This window comes from Eumetopias jubatus, unplaced genomic scaffold (assembly GCF_037043125.1).
Source record: "Eumetopias jubatus isolate StellerSeaLion01/CBP00866 unplaced genomic scaffold, mEumJub1_p1.0 scaffold_9, whole genome shotgun sequence".
Taxonomy (NCBI): domain Eukaryota; kingdom Metazoa; phylum Chordata; class Mammalia; order Carnivora; family Otariidae; genus Eumetopias; species Eumetopias jubatus.
In genome coordinates this window covers 14,052,542-14,071,972 of record NW_028274815.1, presented here as the reverse complement: position 1 = coordinate 14,071,972, position 19,431 = coordinate 14,052,542, and the positions used below count along the sequence as shown (strand labels likewise).

Here is a 19,431-nt window from a genome sequence, read left to right as displayed (position 1 = left end):
GCCACTTGAAATTTGTTTCACTAGGAAGATAAGGAGAACGTAAAAATTATTAAAGTTATGCATAGTAATGCAATTTTCTCTTGAAGATTTATAGAGTCTAGATTCTCCTCTCAGTATAAAGCTTAAAGAAATAACATTGATTGTAAAAATAATTAAAAAACATCTAAAATTCTGATCCTAAGTTCAGAATTTTACTTTGCATTTGTCAGCACAAGTAGTACAATGAATTACTATGTCAAAGACAAGTTTTAAAGATACTAAACATCTGTAACCTTAGGAGAAAATGTCACAAGCAAGACAAATCTGCCCAGAACGGATAGAAGTCAAAAAATCTGCATCAATTCTGGACAAAGAAATTAATAGATTAAGACAAAAGATACAAGCAGAACATGCTAGTCATGGAGATCGAGAAGAAATAATGAGGTAAGTGGTTGGTAGCTTTTCTACTTTATTATTCATATATATTACGAAGACATAAAAAATAAATGTTTATATATAAATCATAAATTTGGTTTGAGTATTGCTATGGCATACAGTTACAGCCAAGCTCATTTTCCATATGTGTGTTATTAATAATAAATAATAATGGGGGGCACCTGGGTGGCCCAGTCAGTTAAGCGTCCAACTTATGATTTCAATTCAGCTCATGATCTCATGGGTTATGGGATCGAGCCACCCTGGGGCTCTGCGCTCAGTGGGGAGTCAGCTTGGGGTTCTTTCTCTCCCTCTCCCTCTGCCCCTCCCCCCACTCACACACACATTCTCTCTCTCTCTCTAAAATAAATAAATCTTTAAGAAAAATAATAAACTAATGTTTTTTCTTCTGAATCATAACAAAACTCATTATGGAGTGATATTTTAACATAAATGCCATTTTTATACCTATAAGATTCATATAGAAAAAAATGTTTAGCTTCACAAGCAATTAAATGCAAATCAGAACGATTTCATATATGTCAGGATGAAAAAAAGTGTCAGTGTCATGTCAGTGAGATTTCAGTGAAATGGCTATTTTTCTATTAGTGGTAAGAATGGAAGCTCTAGCATAGGCAAAGCACAGTTTCTCAAGCAAGACAACCTTGGTTTGAATTGAAGTTTGACTTCCAGTTATGGGACTTTTGCCAATGACCTAATCTCTCTGAGCCGAATTTTCTCATCTGTAAGATAGGGATACCTATAGTTGTAAGGTGCTGATAAGGATTAAATGAGTTAGTCCATAATAAACAGTATGTAGGATACATAAAATGTTAGATGTGATAAAAGTTTTTCTGAAAAGCGTTAAGGCAGTTTATGTCAAACGCCTTCAAAAATTTCACTTTGGCCAAGAAATTTTGTTATTATAATCCAAAATGAGAAAAGCCATCTGTGCCCAGGTATGTTTATTGTAGCATTACTTACAAAGCTGGGAAATTAGAAATTGTGTACAGCATAGGATGCCGGTTGAATTATAGTAGAAAATTATATCTGTTATACTTTATGAAGAGCTTTTCATAATACAAAGTTCAGGAACAGGAATGATCTCAATTCTGTTTTCAAAAACAGTGGAAAACAATGGTATTCTTACCTACCTAACTACTCTTACACAAAGTAAGAGTAGTTTTTCTTTAAAATAGATAATACCCCACATGTTTTGTTTTGTTTATTAAAGTATAATCTCCACAAACCGTAAGAGACTATTAATCATAGGAAACAAACTGAGGGTTGCTGGAGGGGAGGTGGGTAGAGGCATGGGGTAACTGGGTGATGGGCATTAAGGAGGGCACGTGATGTGATGAGCACTTGGTGTTACATAAGACTGATGAATCACTGAACTCTACCTCTGAAACTAATAATACACTATATGTTAATTGACTTTAAATAAAAGAAAAATTTGTTTAAAAAGTAAACACAAACACACAAAAATAAAGTATAATCTCCAGTTTATTTTTTTCCAGAGACCAGTTTTTCTTCCGTCCTTAGGTGATTGGCTCCTTCCACCAGCCTTATTGGAGGTCAAGGGGCAGCGCCCATGGGCCCACATCGGGGTGGGGGTGTTGGGTCCTGTGGTACCTCCCGAGAGCGGTGCCCGGCTGCCCTGCTGTGAGTAGCATGGCTCGCACAGCCCTGTAGGCCCGCACACAGCCATCAAAGACACTTGCTTTGGCAATGTCCCTGACCCGGCAGCCTCTACCCTGTCCCGAATGAATGAATAACCTACTTCTTAATGGCCTTGTCCCAGGTTGTGCAATGGGCGCAGCTGGTGCAGCGGAGGGGCTCTTTGTGGCACGTCCAGGATTATTCCTTCTTTTCTTGGTCATCTTGGAAGTGAGGACCCGAGAGGGCCTTAACTCCCATGTTTTCAATTCACTGTAAAGGGGCACCCCATGAAAGGTGTCTGCTTCCTCTCCGGTCTCGTCTCTACCACTTTTCTCTCTTTTTATCTAATTAAATTAGATAATTAGATAATTACCTTAATTGTTTATGTAAATGCAAGGTAATGTGAGCATGTTATTCTTATTCTTGCCAGATACAAGAGATAGCACAGTAAGTAAGCTGTTGTACAGATTGCATCAATATACACAGGCATTTTTTCATTGCTTTTTATAATTATATGGTATTGAATCATCTACTAATGGATAGTAGAATTCTAATCTAATCCCTTGCTGTTATAAATGGTGGTCACAGTAAATAGTTTTGTACATATGTCTTATTGTATAGTCGGGGTGTTTTAATAGGATTGACTCCATTTTGGAAGACTCCCTTCTAGGGACCGTGCTTGTTCGCACTCCGGAGGACAGTGTGTCCGAGGGCTTGTTCCCCTCAGCCTAAACAGTGTGTGATAACCTTAGATTTTTTTTGTTTTTTTTTTTTGCCAATGGGTAGATTTCCTTAAAAAAAGAAAAGAGTATAGCTCAATGTAATTTTAGTTTCCATTTCACTTATACTGAGTCTGAACATCTTTTCATGCCTTAAGACCATTCATTTATCTTTTTCTGTGAACTTTTTATGTACTTCTTCATTTTTCTGTATTTTTGGTGTGAAGAGAGTATTTTGTCTTTGTCCAAAGGGCTATGTAGCCATTTGAAATTTTGTCTTATAATTAATTGCGTCCTTAAGAATGGCCATGTGAAGTAACGTGTTTAGTTTTTGCGTGTTCAAAACTGTTTGTCTGTAGCTTTTGAATTTGAAGGGATAGTTCAACCTGATAGAACATTCTTTTTCTCTTGACCATCTGTTTTATGATGAGTGCTGTAACTTGTCCAGAATGTCAGATTCTGTGATCCTTTCCTTGGTGTACACCGTGTTTTTTTAATCTGTAGATTTATCTTAATTCTTAAAATTTCCTGTTTGTGTTTTACTTGTACATATTTGCTGTGCTGTTGTTTACTTGGTTTTGTGTAGGCCTTTGTTGCACACATGGAGTATGTCCTTTGTCTTTAGTTATTTTGTCTACCGTGTTACCTTTCTCCCCATGTTTTTGCTTTTCTCATTTCTGATCTCTCCGTCAGAGTTTTCTGCGTTGTCTCTTTTCCCCTGTGCATCACCGCCTTACACTGTCTTCGTGTCTCTGTTCTCTTCCGTCCGACCCCCCCCACCCCCGCCCCCGGTTCTGCAGGTTCCTGCTTGCCGCCTCCTCTTACCTGGTTATCACCTCCTCTTGTTTACCTGTCTGTTTTCTGAGTACTTTATTCTTTCAGTTTTTTATTTCTGTTTTGAGGCATCTCTTCCTGGTAGCACTGTGTCATGTTCTGTTTTAATTCGTGGTTTTTCAATTACAGTTTCCATCAGGTTTGTAACCGCGTTGTTCTGACGAGTTCTCTTTGTCTGTAGGGGTGTCGTGCTGCTCTTTCCCAAGCTATTTCCACTAATATCTGTGTGTGGAGACTACTTGTGCCTTTTGTGTTACTCATTTTTTACGTGGATTTTCCTGGACTGGGCATTTGAATAAGCTTGGGGTGGGGAGCTGTGGAGCCCTGGCCAAGGTTGCCTTTCAGACTCGGTCAAGAACCTTCTCTCCTCTGTTCTACCAGTGAGCTGTTGCCCTCTGTAACAGCACTTCTGCGGGACCCGGCCTTCTCTGCCTCTTTGACCTTGTTTTGTTCAGGCTGGGTTGGCAGAGCCTAATGCTCACCCTGTGTTCCTCTGTTCTTGCACTGGCCTCTGTCACTAAGGGAAACATTTCTTGCCTTCCAATGTGATCCCTTCACTTGTAGAAGGTGTATATTTGCTGGCATTTCTAAGATCTGCCCCCCGCTCCCCGGGCACTTTCCTCATGTACTTCCTCTGCCTTCTCCAGGGCCTGGACTTTTCTCCTGCCCAGCCCTACGTACAGCTCTTCCCCTTTGGGGCAGCACATGCTCATTCTGGGAGTATAGTTTGCCTAGAGACAGGACACCTGCTATTTCTGGGCCCCTTGGCACTCCCTGCACTCTCCCTTCTTCCCCAAAAAATGTATTTGAGATTTTACTTTTCTTTATGTTTCTTTGAATGACACTTACTAACTTAATATTTTGTTCATAAAACAGGCAATATCAAGAAGCAAGAGAAACCTATCTTGATCTGGATAATAAAGTAAGGACTTTAAAAAGGTTTATTAAATTGCTGGAAGAAATAATGACTCATAGATACAAAACATATCAACAATTTAGAAGGTAAGTGCATTTAAAAATATTATCACATATCTCACAGTTTCATATTTTGTTTTCACATTATCCCTTATAAATAAGAAAATTAAATTGAAAGAACTTCACATGATCAGTTAAAGAAGAAACTTCTTTCCTTAATTGGGCGGTATTTAGGGTCCTGTCATTTAATCAGAGAATTCTGGATTGGAAGGGACGTTTAAAGCAAGCTGATCGAGTTTTTCTCCTCCATTAGATACCCTTTACTAGGTAACTCAGAGGTGGCTATTCAATCTCTGCTTACATAGGTCCTTTGAATGGGAGCTCACTGGCTTTGAAACAGCCCGTTGCACTTTTGGACATTGCATGTTCTTAAGGGATACAAGTTTTTGACGGGACCTGTTGAGGTAGTATCTCAGTTTATGATCTAATGGAATGGTGTGGCTCCGTGGATGTAGACTCTGATTTGTTTACTGCTGTGTCTCCAGTATCTACCACTGTGCCTGAAATGTAGTAGAAAATTGATATATATTGGTTGAAAGAATGAACACAAGATCAGAGAAACTGGATATTATATGTACCCAGAAATATTCATATTCTCAGGGATAGATTGACCCCAGTGAAAATCAGGAACAACAGAAATAAACCAGAGTTGGTTTATTTAGTTATTATTTAGTTGGTTATAAACAAACTGTCAGTTTATAGGTAGGGATGGCCCTTGACCTACCTGGAGTCAAAGCTGTCCTCGTCTTTGCACTTAACCCCTGTTTTCCCCAGTGGCATTCCCTCAATGATCTGCTTTTTACCTGTATTCATACCCAAAACTCTATAATCCTAAGACTAGAGAATTAAAAAATATATATATCTAGTATGTATGAGGAAATTCAGTTAATTCCATAAAGAGAAGTAGGTTTTGCATGTTTGGTCATATTCCTTAACTAAACTGTAGGTTAGTTTTTGAAATGTGTGCTTCAGTTTTGTAAGCATATTAATAGGACTTCACTTATATGGGATTTATTTTTAACTTTTTGAGGCTACTTGTAAGTTTCATCAAATGGGACCTGAGCAGCTGGTCCAGGATCAGCAATGCCCTTTGGGGTACTCCACTGATACCTTGTGAGTTAGAAGGCTTCTGCCTGTGGGAACTGGGACTATTCCTGGCTCCAGGTGACCTGCAGGGATTGCTTCTGCGGCTTTGGGATGTTTGTTCCTGCAGCTTCGGGATGTTTGTTGCTGCAGCTTCACACGTGCAGAGAGAGTTCTCAGCATGAGACTTGTTGCGCCCTCTGTCTGTGCTCTGGATTTCCCTGTGTGCTACACTCTAGGCTTTGAGACCTGGAGCAGCTTGGCCTCCCCAGACGCCCAGCTCTGTCTTCTGTAACAGGGAGACCTTCAGGCTGGGTTTCCACTCCCCTTTACTCTTTCTGTAAATAGTGATGTGGGACATCTATAAGGCTCAATTCATTTGTTTCCCGTATTTTAGAGATCATTTTGACTGGAATTGCCTGTACTGTTCGATGTCCAGTCTGAAAACGTGTTTCATTTATTCCATGCAGTGTTTTGGATGTGTCAGGCTAAGACTATATCCAATGCTGGGGCGCCTCGGTGGCTCAGGCGTTAAGCGTCTGCCTTCAGCTCAGGTCATGATCCCAGGGTCCTAGGATCGAACCCCTCATCGGGCTCCCTGCTCCGCGGGAAGCCTGCTTCTCCCTCTCCCACTCCCCCTGCTTGTGTTCCCTCTCTTGCTGTCTCTCTCTGTCAAAAAATAAATAAAATCTTAAAAAAAAAAAAGACTATATCCAGTGCCTATTTCTGCATCTTTTTCAGAAGCAGTAGGGTTTTTTATATTGTTACCAGGAAATTTATATTCAAAATATTTTCTGTAAAGGTACTCATCTTACAGTTTATTACCTTGATATGTTTCTTCACCACTGACATGTTTTATCTTCTTTACCCAGTCCTAGGAGTAGAATAAGAATGATCAAATTTTTTAAATTGTTTATCTCTTTACCCTGGAGAACATTGCCACTTTATTAGGACAGTTTCTCTTAGACATCCCATGTATGGAAGCAGTTGATACTTATCAATAGTGAAAGAAAGAAAAGTTAACAGAAAATTCTGAAAACCAGCTAGCTTTGTGGTTGCTGTGTCACAAAAGAAAGCTTAAGCTCTCAGTGTTTCCTGGGGCAGAGATCTAACGTAGTTTAGCAAGGGAATTAGGAGGGATAATAATAAATGATAGTTACTCTGAAGAAATGAACCATAGGCCCATTAAGGAGCAAAGATGTTAAGAAAATACTAAGTCTTCTCTCATCTAGATCTTATTTTCCAAATACCATTCCCCCTTGGAGAAATGGCTGGATTCCAGAGCTGGGCAGAGAAGGTACAGCTGGGCCCTCTTGCTATGCCAGGAAGTAAGGAAGTGCTTGGAAGAAACAGGGAGTCATGCATGATAAAAGGACATAAGAGGCAGCCTGAAGAGGCTCCCACTGGCCAAACCTGGGCCTGTGTGAGGCAGGAATGGATGGTAACCCAGTGAATAAAATAAGAATCTGTGACTCCATCCTGATGAATAGAAAAGTGAATAAATAAATAAATAAATAACTGAGGAAGAAGGGAAAGGTCCTCCTTACAGTGGAATGCTGTGTGATAGATGGAGTTTGCATTGTGCTAGGCTGTGGGTAAGGTATTATAGGTATAGAACGATTAAGAGATTGCCCTCACCCTTAATGTCTCCATAAATTGAGAGGAGATATGCAAATGAATAGGCCATTTATTTATTATCTTAACACTACTAGAGCTTAATCTCAAGGACGAGATTTATGTCTTCTGTATTAGGGTGATGCCTCGTATAAATTGCTTGAATTGATTGATACATTCATGAACACGGCCAGACGTGGCCAGATAATATGGACGGGCTGTAATGTAATAGAATATATTAAATGTGGGATAGCATCATTTTTCATTCTATTACGTTTGTTTATTATAGAAGGAAATGAGGTGGTAAAAATGTGGGGACACAAAATATAAAGACGGGAAAAATCTTAAAATTCTACCTATTAAATGGGCAACTCGTGTTAACATTTTGGCATATTTCTCTCTGGTCTTACAGGCAGGTTTAAAGATCATGCTGAATATACAGTTTTTATATCTTTATATTCTTTTTAATGTGCCCTATTTCTTTATTCCAAGGTGTTTGACTTTACGATGCAAATTGTACTTTGACAACCTATTGTCTCAGCGGGCTTATTGTGGAAAGATGAATTTTGACCACAAGAATGAGACTCTGAGCATATCAGTAAGTGTCTTAACTCTTCATATGCTAATTATTAGGAGAATTAGCTGCTGCATTTCTTTTGATAATACATTGATAAGCTTTAATCTGTTGTCTTTGAAAAACAAAAGAACTTACTTTTAAGTTAAGGCTAGTGTTTGCCCGAGTGTTGAAAATTAAATCGATCTCATTGGCTAACGCTGTCCTTGTACCTACCCCTCCACAACCACCAAAAAGATGACTAGGAATTTTCAGTGACAAATGTTTACCCTCCTTCCACTCCACAGCTTTCTTTTTAAAATTCGTCTAGCATTTTAATTTATGTGGGATATTAGAGAAAGTCCACAGACTCTGGAAGTCACTATAGGAAACCAAGAAAGGATTTCTCAGAAGAATGTTCTATCCCTTGTAATTGTCTTTGCATGTATTTCTGAAGGTATCTGTAGATCCAGCCTCTTTTGAAAAAACAAAGCCACTATATTCAACTTTGTAGAGTCTGTGTTTGTGGATTCTTTCATGGTCATATGCTTTGAAAGAGAGAGTAAGGGAGATAGCATTAAAAATTATGTGTTCAGGGGCGCCTGGGTGGCTCAGTCGTTAAGATTCTGCCTTTGGCTCAGGTCATGATCCCAGGGTCCTGGGATTGAGCCCCGCATCGGGCTCCCTGCTCAGAGGGAAGCCTGCTGCTCCCTCTCCCACTCCCCCTGCTTGTGTTCCTGCTGTCGCTATCCCTGTCTCTGTCAAATAAATAAATAAAATCTTTAAAAAAAAATTATGTGTTCAGGTGGTCAAGAGCAACCACCCACTCTAAATAATTGGGGCAAAATTTTTATTATTTTTTTATTTTTATTTTATTTTATTTATTTATTTGACAGAGAGAGACCCACAGCAAGAGAGGGAACACAAGCAGCGAGAATGGGAGAGGGAGAAGCAGGCTTCCCACGGAGCAGGGAGCCTGATGCAGGGCTCGATCCCAGGACCCTGGGATCATGACCTGAGCCGAGGGCAGACGCTTAACGACTGAGCCACCCAGGCACCTCTGGGGCAAAACTTTTAAGTAATTGCTTACTGCTCTTAGTTGTCCTAAGTTTTATACTTCATTTTAATACTTAGAATAAATGATAATTTACAGTACATATACACAAGACTCATCTAAATTTTTTAAGGAATAATGAGTGACGATGCATTTAAAAATGGTCAAAATGCTTAAAGAGGAACTTCATAAAGTATCTTAGTGGTGACTAAGTACCTGAAAAAGTGCTCAGTATCATTATTCATCAGAAAAATATGAACTTGAGGCGCCTGGGTAGCTCAGTCAGTTAAGTGTCTGACTCTTGATTTCAGCTCAGGTCATGATCTCAGGGTTGTGAGATCGAGCCCCATGTCCAGCTCCATGCTCTGCATGGAGTCTGCTTAGGATTCTCTCTCTCTCTTTCCCTCAGCCTCTCCCCTCTCTCTCCCTCTCTTAAAAAAAAAAAGAAAGAAAGAAAAAAGACAAATACAAACATATACCATAATAGATGACTATGATACTGCTACCAGTGTGACCAAAACAAGCAACACCAATAACGTCTCGTGTTGGTGAGGGTGTGGAACTAATTTGGAAACCTGTCTGGCAGTGTCCATGAAAGCAATCCCACTCTTAAAAACTCTTCAAAAAACTGATAAAAATTCACCTGATTAAATGGTGATGATTAAAGTCAGAATAGTTGTTACCCTTTGGGTTATTTGTAGTGACTGGGAGAGAACACGGAATCTGCTGGGACACTAGGAATGTTCTGTGTCTTGATCTGAGTAATTACCCAGGTAATTGAGCTGAACACTTAAGCTTTATCTTCCTTACTGTATATGAATTATACTCTAATGAAAATGAAAAAAAGAAGAAAATATTAGGAGGGTTTGGATCATTTATCCCCAGAGCTAACTGTACAGGACAACCGAAGCTAGCCCTTCTGATATTATCACCCCTGTTATTCAAAAAGAGTATTACTGTTTTAAGGATCCTTTAGTTCTCTAGTCTTTGTTTTACAAATAAATAAACTGAGACCGAAATCCCATGATAAGTTAATAATAAAGGTAAAATTTAGATCTCCACAATTAATCTAGGGCTTCATTTATTAGATTGATACAAAATGCAATTTTGGAGTAAAGGACCGCATCCTGTTACTTAGTTCTTGCTTTTATGTGGAGAAGTTTGGTTGTTGGCTTGGTTTGGCTTTTTACTACTTAGTTGCTTTTTCATTTGGATTCTCACAGATTCAGACTTATGGATGATAAAAATTTCAGTGTATGTTTAAATTCAGAATTTTTTATAACCCTTTTCTAAATGAATGCTACTTGAGAGGCACATAATTTTCAAATAGTGGGTGTGAAAAATAAGTGACGTTATGTGTCTGCTAAAACACATGTGGTAAAACTTTATGGTAGACAAGCTGATGGTGCCCCATTTTTCCACCTTATGGGTATATATGTATGTCTGAAATTCTGTCCAAATGAAATAGACTTCCTTCTAATGTTATTTTATACTGTCTCCCCAGGATATTGTGTGAAAGAGTTTGTTATTAATTTTATCAATTTCTTTTTTATTGTCCCTCTGAGCCCTTATTAAGAGGAATTTTTGAAAGAGATTTTACATGTTCCAGTTTGTTGCTGCTGTTCATCCTGGACCAGTGTGAGCCTCTTGAAGTTGGTCCTGTTGTCTTTTTGACGTTCAGTAATTACCTTTAAAGCAGCTTAACCACTAGATGTCACTATAATTCAAGTAATAAAAGATTGTCTTAGTGCTTAGCAATGCTTGAAAAAAGAAAAAGAAAGCAATCTCATTCACAGTAGCATTGAAAGTAATAAAGTACTTAGGAATAAATTTAACCAAGGAGGTGAAGGATCAGTACACTGAAGACTATAAGACATTGATGAAGGAAATTGAAGAAGACACAGATAAATGGGAAGATATCCCACATTCATGGATCAGAATTAATATTGTTAAATAGGTGTCATTTCCATATCACTAAATCACTAAATGATTTTATTCTTTTTTTTTTTTTTTTTTTACCGTAAACCCATTCTTTTCTAATGGTAGCCAACCTTTTTGTAAAGAATTTAGTCTGACTTTTGCTCCACTTTGTTTTTTAACTCACTCAAGGTTCAGCCTGGAGAGGGAAACAGAGCTGCTTTCAATGACATGAGAGCCTTATCCGGAGGAGAACGTTCTTTTTCCACAGTTTGCTTCATTCTTTCTCTATGGTCCATTGCTGAGTCTCCTTTCAGATGCCTGGATGAGTTTGATGTCTACATGGTAGTGTTAAATTTTGAATTCTCAAATTTTTGTTGTTGTTGGAAATGTGTATTTTGAAAGGAAGCAATTCTTTCTTTAGTTTTACCCACAAGAGAAGGGATCCTGCCCTGACACTTTAGTCCATGAGAGGTGGTAGGGAAGAACTGAGAATTCTAGTGCTCTCCCTGGAGACCCCGTCCTGGGCTTCCGCCTCTTCCCTAGCCTGTCTCCACCTTCCATTTTCACAGCGGTAAGCATTTCCTTACCCTTGCTTGGATCAGAAGAGCAGCAGATACCACACAAGGGGCGGGAACATTTGACTTGGAAGTTACAAACCTAGGATTGAGACCTAACCTCTGCCACTACTTCCATAGAGAACTTTGGGCCTCAGTTTCTTCATGCATAAAATAACCTCATTAACCTTTCCTGCCTCGTAGGGTTATGGTGAGACGATCGAGTCTTACATGTAAACGCACTTACGATGGTGGAGACAGAGTGAGCCTTCACCAGCCAGCCGTTAACCGTGCTGTGTACTTCTTAATGCCTTACACCTTCTTAAACCCACTGTAATCTGGGTTTGGACTATAATACTCTAGTAAAACTTGTTTAGCAAAGATCATCAATGAACTTTTAGTATTATTTTAATTCTTTGAAGTATTTGGTACCAGAGGCCTATCCTCCGTCTCCTATAATGTGTCTTCTTGCCAGTTTCTGCTCTCCTCTTTTCTGGTTCTAGTGTGTTCCAAGCTGCCTCCCCTCATGCCGTTGCCCTTAAATGTGTGAGGTCCTCTTTGTTTTTTATACTGTTGTTGATTTTCCTGGATATCATACGCTACATACACCTACACACTAAACACACACACCACATACACACATACACACACGGAGTCCCCAACACTACCACCTACATCTGGATACCAACAAGTCTGAGTGTCTCCTCCTGACGCCTCTCTTGCACCCCAGACGCACATGCCCAACCACTGTTAGACATCATCAGGCATAGCCATGCCTCAGACTCAGCAAGTGTTCCACTCAGAGCCTCTTCCTTTTCCTGAATCCGCTACTTTGATTGCTGGCAAATTGCTGTTACCTACCATGTGACCTCACACTGCCAGACCTTTGATGTATCTGTGATCCTTCCTTCCTTTTTACTTGCCCATCACATCTGACCTTCCGAGTCTCTGTTCCTTCCTGTTAGCTTGTCTGTGTCTCCTCACCCCTGCCTGTTGTAACCGCCTCCTGTCCAGACTCCCAGACTTTAGGCTTCCTTATTCCTTAGTCCCTCCCTCACTGTTTTGCCAGGTTTATATTTCTAAAATGAATCTGATCATGGGCACTTACTTGTTTAGAACTCTGAGGTGGTGAATTATCTTATCTGGGATGAATGTTTAATTCTTTGGGTAACTGAGAGCCTTCGTGATGTGGCATCTCCCCACTTCTGTGGCTACCCCTTATAGGCTACTTGTGATTTTCCAAGCACTGTGCCTCTGCCTGTTGTGCCCTTCTTTGTGTATGTCAGAATCCTACTCATCTTTCCAGACCTGGTTCGATGTGACCTTTATAGAGCCTTTGTGACCACCAGGCAGGATTTAGGAGCCTCTCAGAGCTCCCTTGGCACCACGCTACACCAACTCATACTATTATTTTTATATTTTATAATATAAAATATATTATGTAATTTTATATTTATACATTTTACTATTACATATTTTATACATTTTCATTCTGAAGTTACCAACTATGTCTCGATATTTTTACCTACCTGATGCCTAGCCCGTAATAAGTACTACAAAGTGCTCGTTCATGCAGTTTATCCCTGTGAGTCCTGTATAATCCTGTGTCATTTTTCCCCTTGATACCATTGCTGCAATTGGTTAGAAATTCTCTGAGAATTGGCTTCAGAGCTAATTCACAAATCACAGGAGAGGATTGTTCTTACCAGGCACTCATTTTGTTTGAAATGCCATTTTGCAGTCTTATCACCCATCTTATTTGTCAGATTTAATTCTGAATAACTTCTTTCTCTTTCAGAAACTTAGAGGTTCTTAATCAGAATGGCATTTTGCCCCATTGGAATTATTCAGAAAAATGTGCCCAAATTCTGAAAACCAATCAGAAACAAATATATTTTGGTGGTTTGGCAGCTTTGTTATGAAATGATAGGCCTCTCCAGGGCAGTGTTTTGAAAGGACAGCATCTGCGTGTGCAAGCTCTCGTTATTTTTGTTAACTTTAAGGTAGATTGCTTTACAGATATGCCAGAGGGAAGAATTTATATAATACAAGCCATTGAGTAATATAACCAGGATGTTGGTCTGCCTCCAAAACAGTGTTTTTAGCCACCATGCTGTACCACCACATGAGGTTTCAAGTAGACCTTTAACAATGTATGCCTATAAACGCATTTGGTTATGTTTTCCACTTTTTAGTTTTCAAGGTACTTGGATTTTTTTTCTTTCTCTGTTATTTGAACTCAGAAAATGTAAGCCCACAGTTTAATTTCGTTTCAAAACCTGTTATAATGAAGCATTGTTTTTCTATATACTGATATGCTATTTAACTTCTTTTAAAGATTGAATCGAGGAACTGGTTTATAAATTTAAATTGGTTCAGGGCTCCTGGGTGGCTCAGTCAGTAAAGCGTCTGCCTTCGGCTCAGGTCATGATCCTGGAGTCCTGGGATTGAGCCCTGAGTCAGGCTCCCTGCTCAGCGGGGAGTCTGTTTCTCCCTGTCCCTCTGCCTGCCTCTCTCCCTGCTCTCTCTCTCTCTCTCTCTCTCTCTCTGTCAAATAAAAAAATGAAATCTTAAAAAAAAAAAAAGAATATAAATAAATAAATAAATTGGTTCGCACTGTACACATTGTAGCGTGATAGGGTAGGGGCAGAGGTTTTAAAACACCTTGATCACTGAGGGAAATTTTGAGAGAATTAATACTTTATAGCTGTCACTTTTGATATTGTTCTCCTGAGGGATTAATTATTATTACTGTCCAAATTAGATTCATTCTCTAACATTTAGTTGTGTCTTTGGAATATTTGCAGATTAATTGCTAAGTATATTTGAGGGAGGGAGCTATACTTACAAATATTCTGACTGTAGAAATTACCTGGAAGATACATATTTTCAGTTATTTTCCTCTAATAGTTTTGGGTATTATCTTTCCCTGTGTGAGTAGTTAGGCATCACAGATAAGGTAGTAGGTGAACCCTGGATAAAAATGCGGGGTTTTGTAACAGCCAGCAGAATGCTGCTTTTGCAGGAATATGACTGATGCAATAGTGATCCTCACTTTGTTCTTCAGGACATGGTTAACCGGAGGATTGCAATGGACATGATACTCAAGATGGCGGATTCCCAGCGTTTCAGACAGTTTATCTTGCTTACCCCTCAAAGCATGAGGTAACTTTTAAAAATTCTTCTGTGAATATATACATCAAATATATAAAAGGGGGAAATAAATCTCTTATAATCTTAATTTTTTAAATGCAAATACATAAATCACCAATAAAAAGAAAAATCAGTTCCAATGTCAGGAGATCTAAGATAATTTTTCCTTTCAAGATATTTAAAATTTTGTTTGTGTTATCTCCCTTCCATAACAGAAGCAAGTTGATGTGAATTTGATTATTGACTTGTTACTGTTTCTGTTTTGACTCTGTTTCTTCGTGGTTATCATGACCAACTAGTAAAGTAATTTTGGTAATTCTGTTTAGACTAAAGACACAATTCATGATTTCCCTGGTCTTGGCTCTTCTCCTGGTGACTTACTGCTTCTAATCTTTCTGAATAAAGAGCTCTGTTCTGCAGTCAGTCGGCAGGTTTTGAGTACTTACAAGGTGTCAGGCATTGTGTCATTTAGTGTTGATATTCTGCCTCTAAAGTGGTCACTTGATCCTCTGGGGATTGAAGTTTGTGATTGGGAATATTCAGGTAACTGCTTCTTGGCTAGACAAGAATAAGAATTAGAAATAGTTGGTATATAAATCTCATTTTCTTTTTCTTCTAAACTGAAAGCCTACTGCATTTAGCAGGATGTTAATTTTTAAAAATGAAAACAAATGATTTCTTTATTGCAAATTATATTTCTCCTAGAACTCCAGATAGTCAGCATATCCCACATTAGCAGATGCAGTAGATTGGTGTTTTCATGAGGGAGTACTAGGATTTTTTTTAATGTGAAAAAATTTTCCTAGTAATCTGAGTAATTAATTTTGCTTCCTCTAGTTCACTTCCATCAAGTAAACTGATTAGAATCCTTCGAATGTCTGACCCTGAAAGAGGACAAACTACATTGCCTTTCCGACCTGTGGGTCAAGAGGAAGAAGAAGACCGAAGTTGATCTGTAACTTCCTGTGGCCTACGCTGTGTCCTCATGTTGAAGGATTTGTAAAGGGAAACAGATTCAGGAGTATGTAATGAAATAAAATGAAACTGAAGATAATCTAAAATAAAAGAAAATTCCTTTATATTTCTGGCCCCAATAAAATATGTAAATAAGTCTAGAAAGCCTACTACAACCAGCAATTTAAGATTTCTGTTACTTTACTTTGAAGAAATTAATTTCATAGTATTGGTTTTAAATCTTTTTTAAGTTCGTTTTTTTTAACCATCTACTTTTATAGATTGTTTTTCAGAAGTGAAATTTTGTATATATGTACATGTACATATCTGTTTAGTTTGGGTTCATTTCTATGGTATTTTGTAAGAATTAAAATAAAAGTTTGAGCACCTGATTATATTTAGTTTTGTTTTCCAGAGTATCACATTCTCATCGCAGGGGTTGGGGTGCACAGGTGGTCTGTGGACGGGGACCAGTTTGCAGTGGAGTTATTGTCTCTTTTGCGTAATTATGAGGGACCTGCACAGGACTATAAAACATTGCTCAGAATTCCTGCACAGGTCATTTTTTATCATTAAAGATACAACTATAGATTTAGGCTGTACTTTTAATTATTATATTTCATTCAAATTTAGGATGCTCTCTATATGGCACTTTGAAGGAGCACCAGAGCACTACCAGCTCTGACCCAGTGCCTTTCTCAGGCCTTTAACTGTCGTCCAGCCAACTAAGCATCTAACCCGTGTCAAAACAGGATTGTGACACGGCACCGCGCCCTGACCTGCAGTGGCGTGCTTGTCTGCTTTCAAACCCCTCTGTTCACGCGCCAGCGCTGTTGGCTCAGCTTGGGCTCAGCTGAGAGGACCCAGGCTGGGGAGAAGGGCTGGGAAAACTGGGGCTCCCCCTGGAGCAGGAAAGCAGCGCAGAGCCAGAGGCCAGCCTGTTGATGGTGAGCTGACATCTGTGCCATTAAAGACACGTCCTGATTTTAGAGTTGTTTAAGAGTGTGCTTCATAGAATGATAAAATATAGCATATTGTAAGAAGTGGTAGTTATTGACTTTTTTTTTTTTTTTTTGAAGAAGGCATGAATAAGACTCCTGCCTATATTCTCTTTGATACTAGGGTAAGTGCTAAGTTTTTAAGACAAACATGGATACCCAAGAAGCATTCCCTGTATTGCTAGCAATAAATATTTATGTAATTGAAAAGGAAGTATTTTAAGAAAAAAAGCATTATTTTAAAAGCAGCAACGCAGCGCCCGGCTAGCTCAGTCGGTAGAGCGTGAGACTCTTAAAAGCAGCAACACTTCTATTGTTACTGAGAAAAACTGGATTTTGTTTTTTATTTTAGTAGAGGGGAGGGAGTCTGATTAACCTTAAAGTGAGATCAGTTGGCAAATGAGAAGTTCAAAATCTGTGCTCTTCTACGAATTTACAGAAAGAGGAAATGTATGCCAAAAGTTAATAAACATCCCCCCGTAGCCATGCAAAGTCTGACCTTTTAAAGGTATGTTTATGACTAGTTTGTAACAAAACTATTTTTTAACAACATGTGCTTTTTCAAATAAAAAATATACCAAATGCATAAACTTATATTAGCTAAATAATTTTAGTGTCTGAATCTTTGTGATAGTTTTTGAATGTTAATGGTTCTGAATACAGAATGGGAAATATAATCCTCAGGTATCCGAACATCTTTTGTTAAGAGTCGAAGATTATTCATTGCTTTAGCCTCACAAAGTTTTGGTTTCAATTATCATAAATGAAAATATCTTCAATTAATGTTCTAATTAATAGTAACATTAATTAGAATAAAAGAAAAGAAAAAAGTTTTTTTTTTTAATACATGTAACTTCTAAAAATAAAACTTTAAATGTTTGTATTGAGTGACTTCACTACATCATACAGAGTGTTCCCCGGCCCCTGGTTTATCATCAGGACTGACCTGAGTAATGAGATCCCAGGAAACAAGGGGCACGTGCTCCCTTGGACTCTTCAATCCTATCCTCTCAAATCCGTGGGCTGGACATGATTAAGATCATTCTCAAAATGACAAAGGTGATGAGTTGTAGTAAACCAAGATATAAATAATAAAGTTACTCAAGCTGATAATCAAGATTCAGGCACTGCCTTCTTCTTTCTTAAGTATTTTCACTTCTCCGACCCATCCTCAAGGGCTGCTTCCCTCCCAACCCTTCACCTTGACATATCTTTAAGATGTCCAGAGACCAAAATGCTTGAGTTCTGAGTAAATAACTGTTGTCTGGAACACGAGCTGGATCAGAAGTGTTGCCAGCCATGATGGAGACCAAGTGATCCAGATTCCTGTGAATTAGTCCAGGTTATCATGTCCCGAGTCAGTGACATTCTGGTTAGATTTAGGACTTTTTTATACATCAACATGGATGCCTATACTTTGACCAACTCAGATTTTCCAGAGAATTGGTTTGAAACTTAGAGTTCTAAAAGTTCAAACAGTAACTGATATCTTATGACTTGAACTAAGTGACTGTGGACTGGAAGATACATCAAAATATTATTTAATAGGAATAGCTTTTGTTCTTTAAAGAGTGGTAAAGTAATGTGGATATAAATTAGCCATTTCTTTGCGTCAGCAAATGAAATTTTCTTAATTATTTATAATATTGATACCTAACCTCTTGAATTTTGGTTGGGGCATCTGGATAGATTCCATAGAAACTAATGTGGCCTGAGAATACTCACTGATCAGCAAGCTTAAGAGGACTGTTGCTGCCTGATTTTCTCAAGTATAAGAATATAGAGATTCATTCAAAAATGATGAAGTTCTTGCCATGTGCGTGCTTGCAACAATTTAAAGCACAGGGAATACTACTGTGAGTAATACCAAATCTGCCCTTGGGGAGCTAAAATTCTAGTTCAGGGGAACATCCACTGTATATGATTCCAGAGAACAGTAATTGCTATGTGTAATAAATTTAGCAGGGTCAGGAGTTAAGTGGAGGGGGTGGTGTCTCAGAAGCAGTGTTGAAGGAAGACTTTGCAGAAGGTAGTATCTAAGCAGAGCTGAAATGAGTGAGAGAACGAGCTATGGGAAGACCTGGAGCAAGGGTTCCAAGCAGAGAACATGAGTGCAAAGGCCACAGGTGAGAACGGACGTCATGTCCAGGAATCGTGAGGCCCATGTTGGCAGAGCTTAGTGAACAAAGAGGATGAGGTGCAGAGGTAGGCAGAAGGAAGCATGATTATTCGACATCTAAGTTTTCCAACCTGGTCTAGTCAACATATTCAAATAATCTCTCTGGCTGCTGTGCGAATAGGTTAGGATTAGAGTATGGTGAATGAAAGCAAGCTTTGGCTGCGGTCCAGGTAAGAGGTCATGGTGACTTGGGCCGAAGTAAGGAGGTAGAGGGGGTAGAGTGTTCAAGTGGGAAATGAGGCAGTGGGATTTGCTGGTCGTACTCTGGAGTTGTGAGGGAGGAATCAAGGATAATTGGCCTGGGGCCCGAAAACTGTAAGAATGAACGTGCCATTTACAGAGAAAATGCAGAGGTGGAGGCAAGCGTACTGGTACTTGATGAGTAACGTCACACTGGTGAGTGTAAGAATGGCAAACAATGAAGTGACTTGAAGAGTCTGGAAATTATATTTCACCTGCAAGATGCTGGGGAAAATCCGAATTGTGTGCCCAAAATGTTGGAGAAACGTAATTGCTTACAAGAAAGGACCCCAGGGAACCTTATGTTATTTTATTTAGAGCTCTAATTGACTACCAGTTTCTTGCTATTCCCCTACACATCCTTTGCCTTTAGGCTCTCTGAAGACATCTGTTTAAGATGTGTTTTACTTCTTGACATGAAGTTCCAACCATGTGGAGGAAATAAGCATCTGGCCTCTTTAAGAAAGAAGTGCATATTATTCATCCAGAAACTGATCCTGAATGAGTGAATTACAGGAGATATGA

General features: G+C 38.9%; 1 protein-coding gene across 1 annotated transcript in view; it reads left to right on the top strand.

Annotated features, from left to right (window-relative positions):
* SMC6 (structural maintenance of chromosomes 6) overlaps nt 1–17,081 on the top strand; it is a 74,642-nt gene extending 57,561 nt beyond the window's left edge. Inside the window, exons 22-27 of the mRNA XM_028099380.2 lie at nt 278–423; nt 4,506–4,631; nt 7,794–7,899; nt 11,018–11,170; nt 14,450–14,547; nt 15,373–17,081. Of these exons, the coding sequence (XP_027955181.1) occupies nt 278–423; nt 4,506–4,631; nt 7,794–7,899; nt 11,018–11,170; nt 14,450–14,547; nt 15,373–15,487 (744 nt within the window). The 3' untranslated portion in view covers nt 15,488–17,081. The remainder of the gene's footprint in view (nt 1–277; nt 424–4,505; nt 4,632–7,793; nt 7,900–11,017; nt 11,171–14,449; nt 14,548–15,372) is intronic.
* Nucleotides 17,082–19,431: the final 2,350 nt, after the last annotated feature.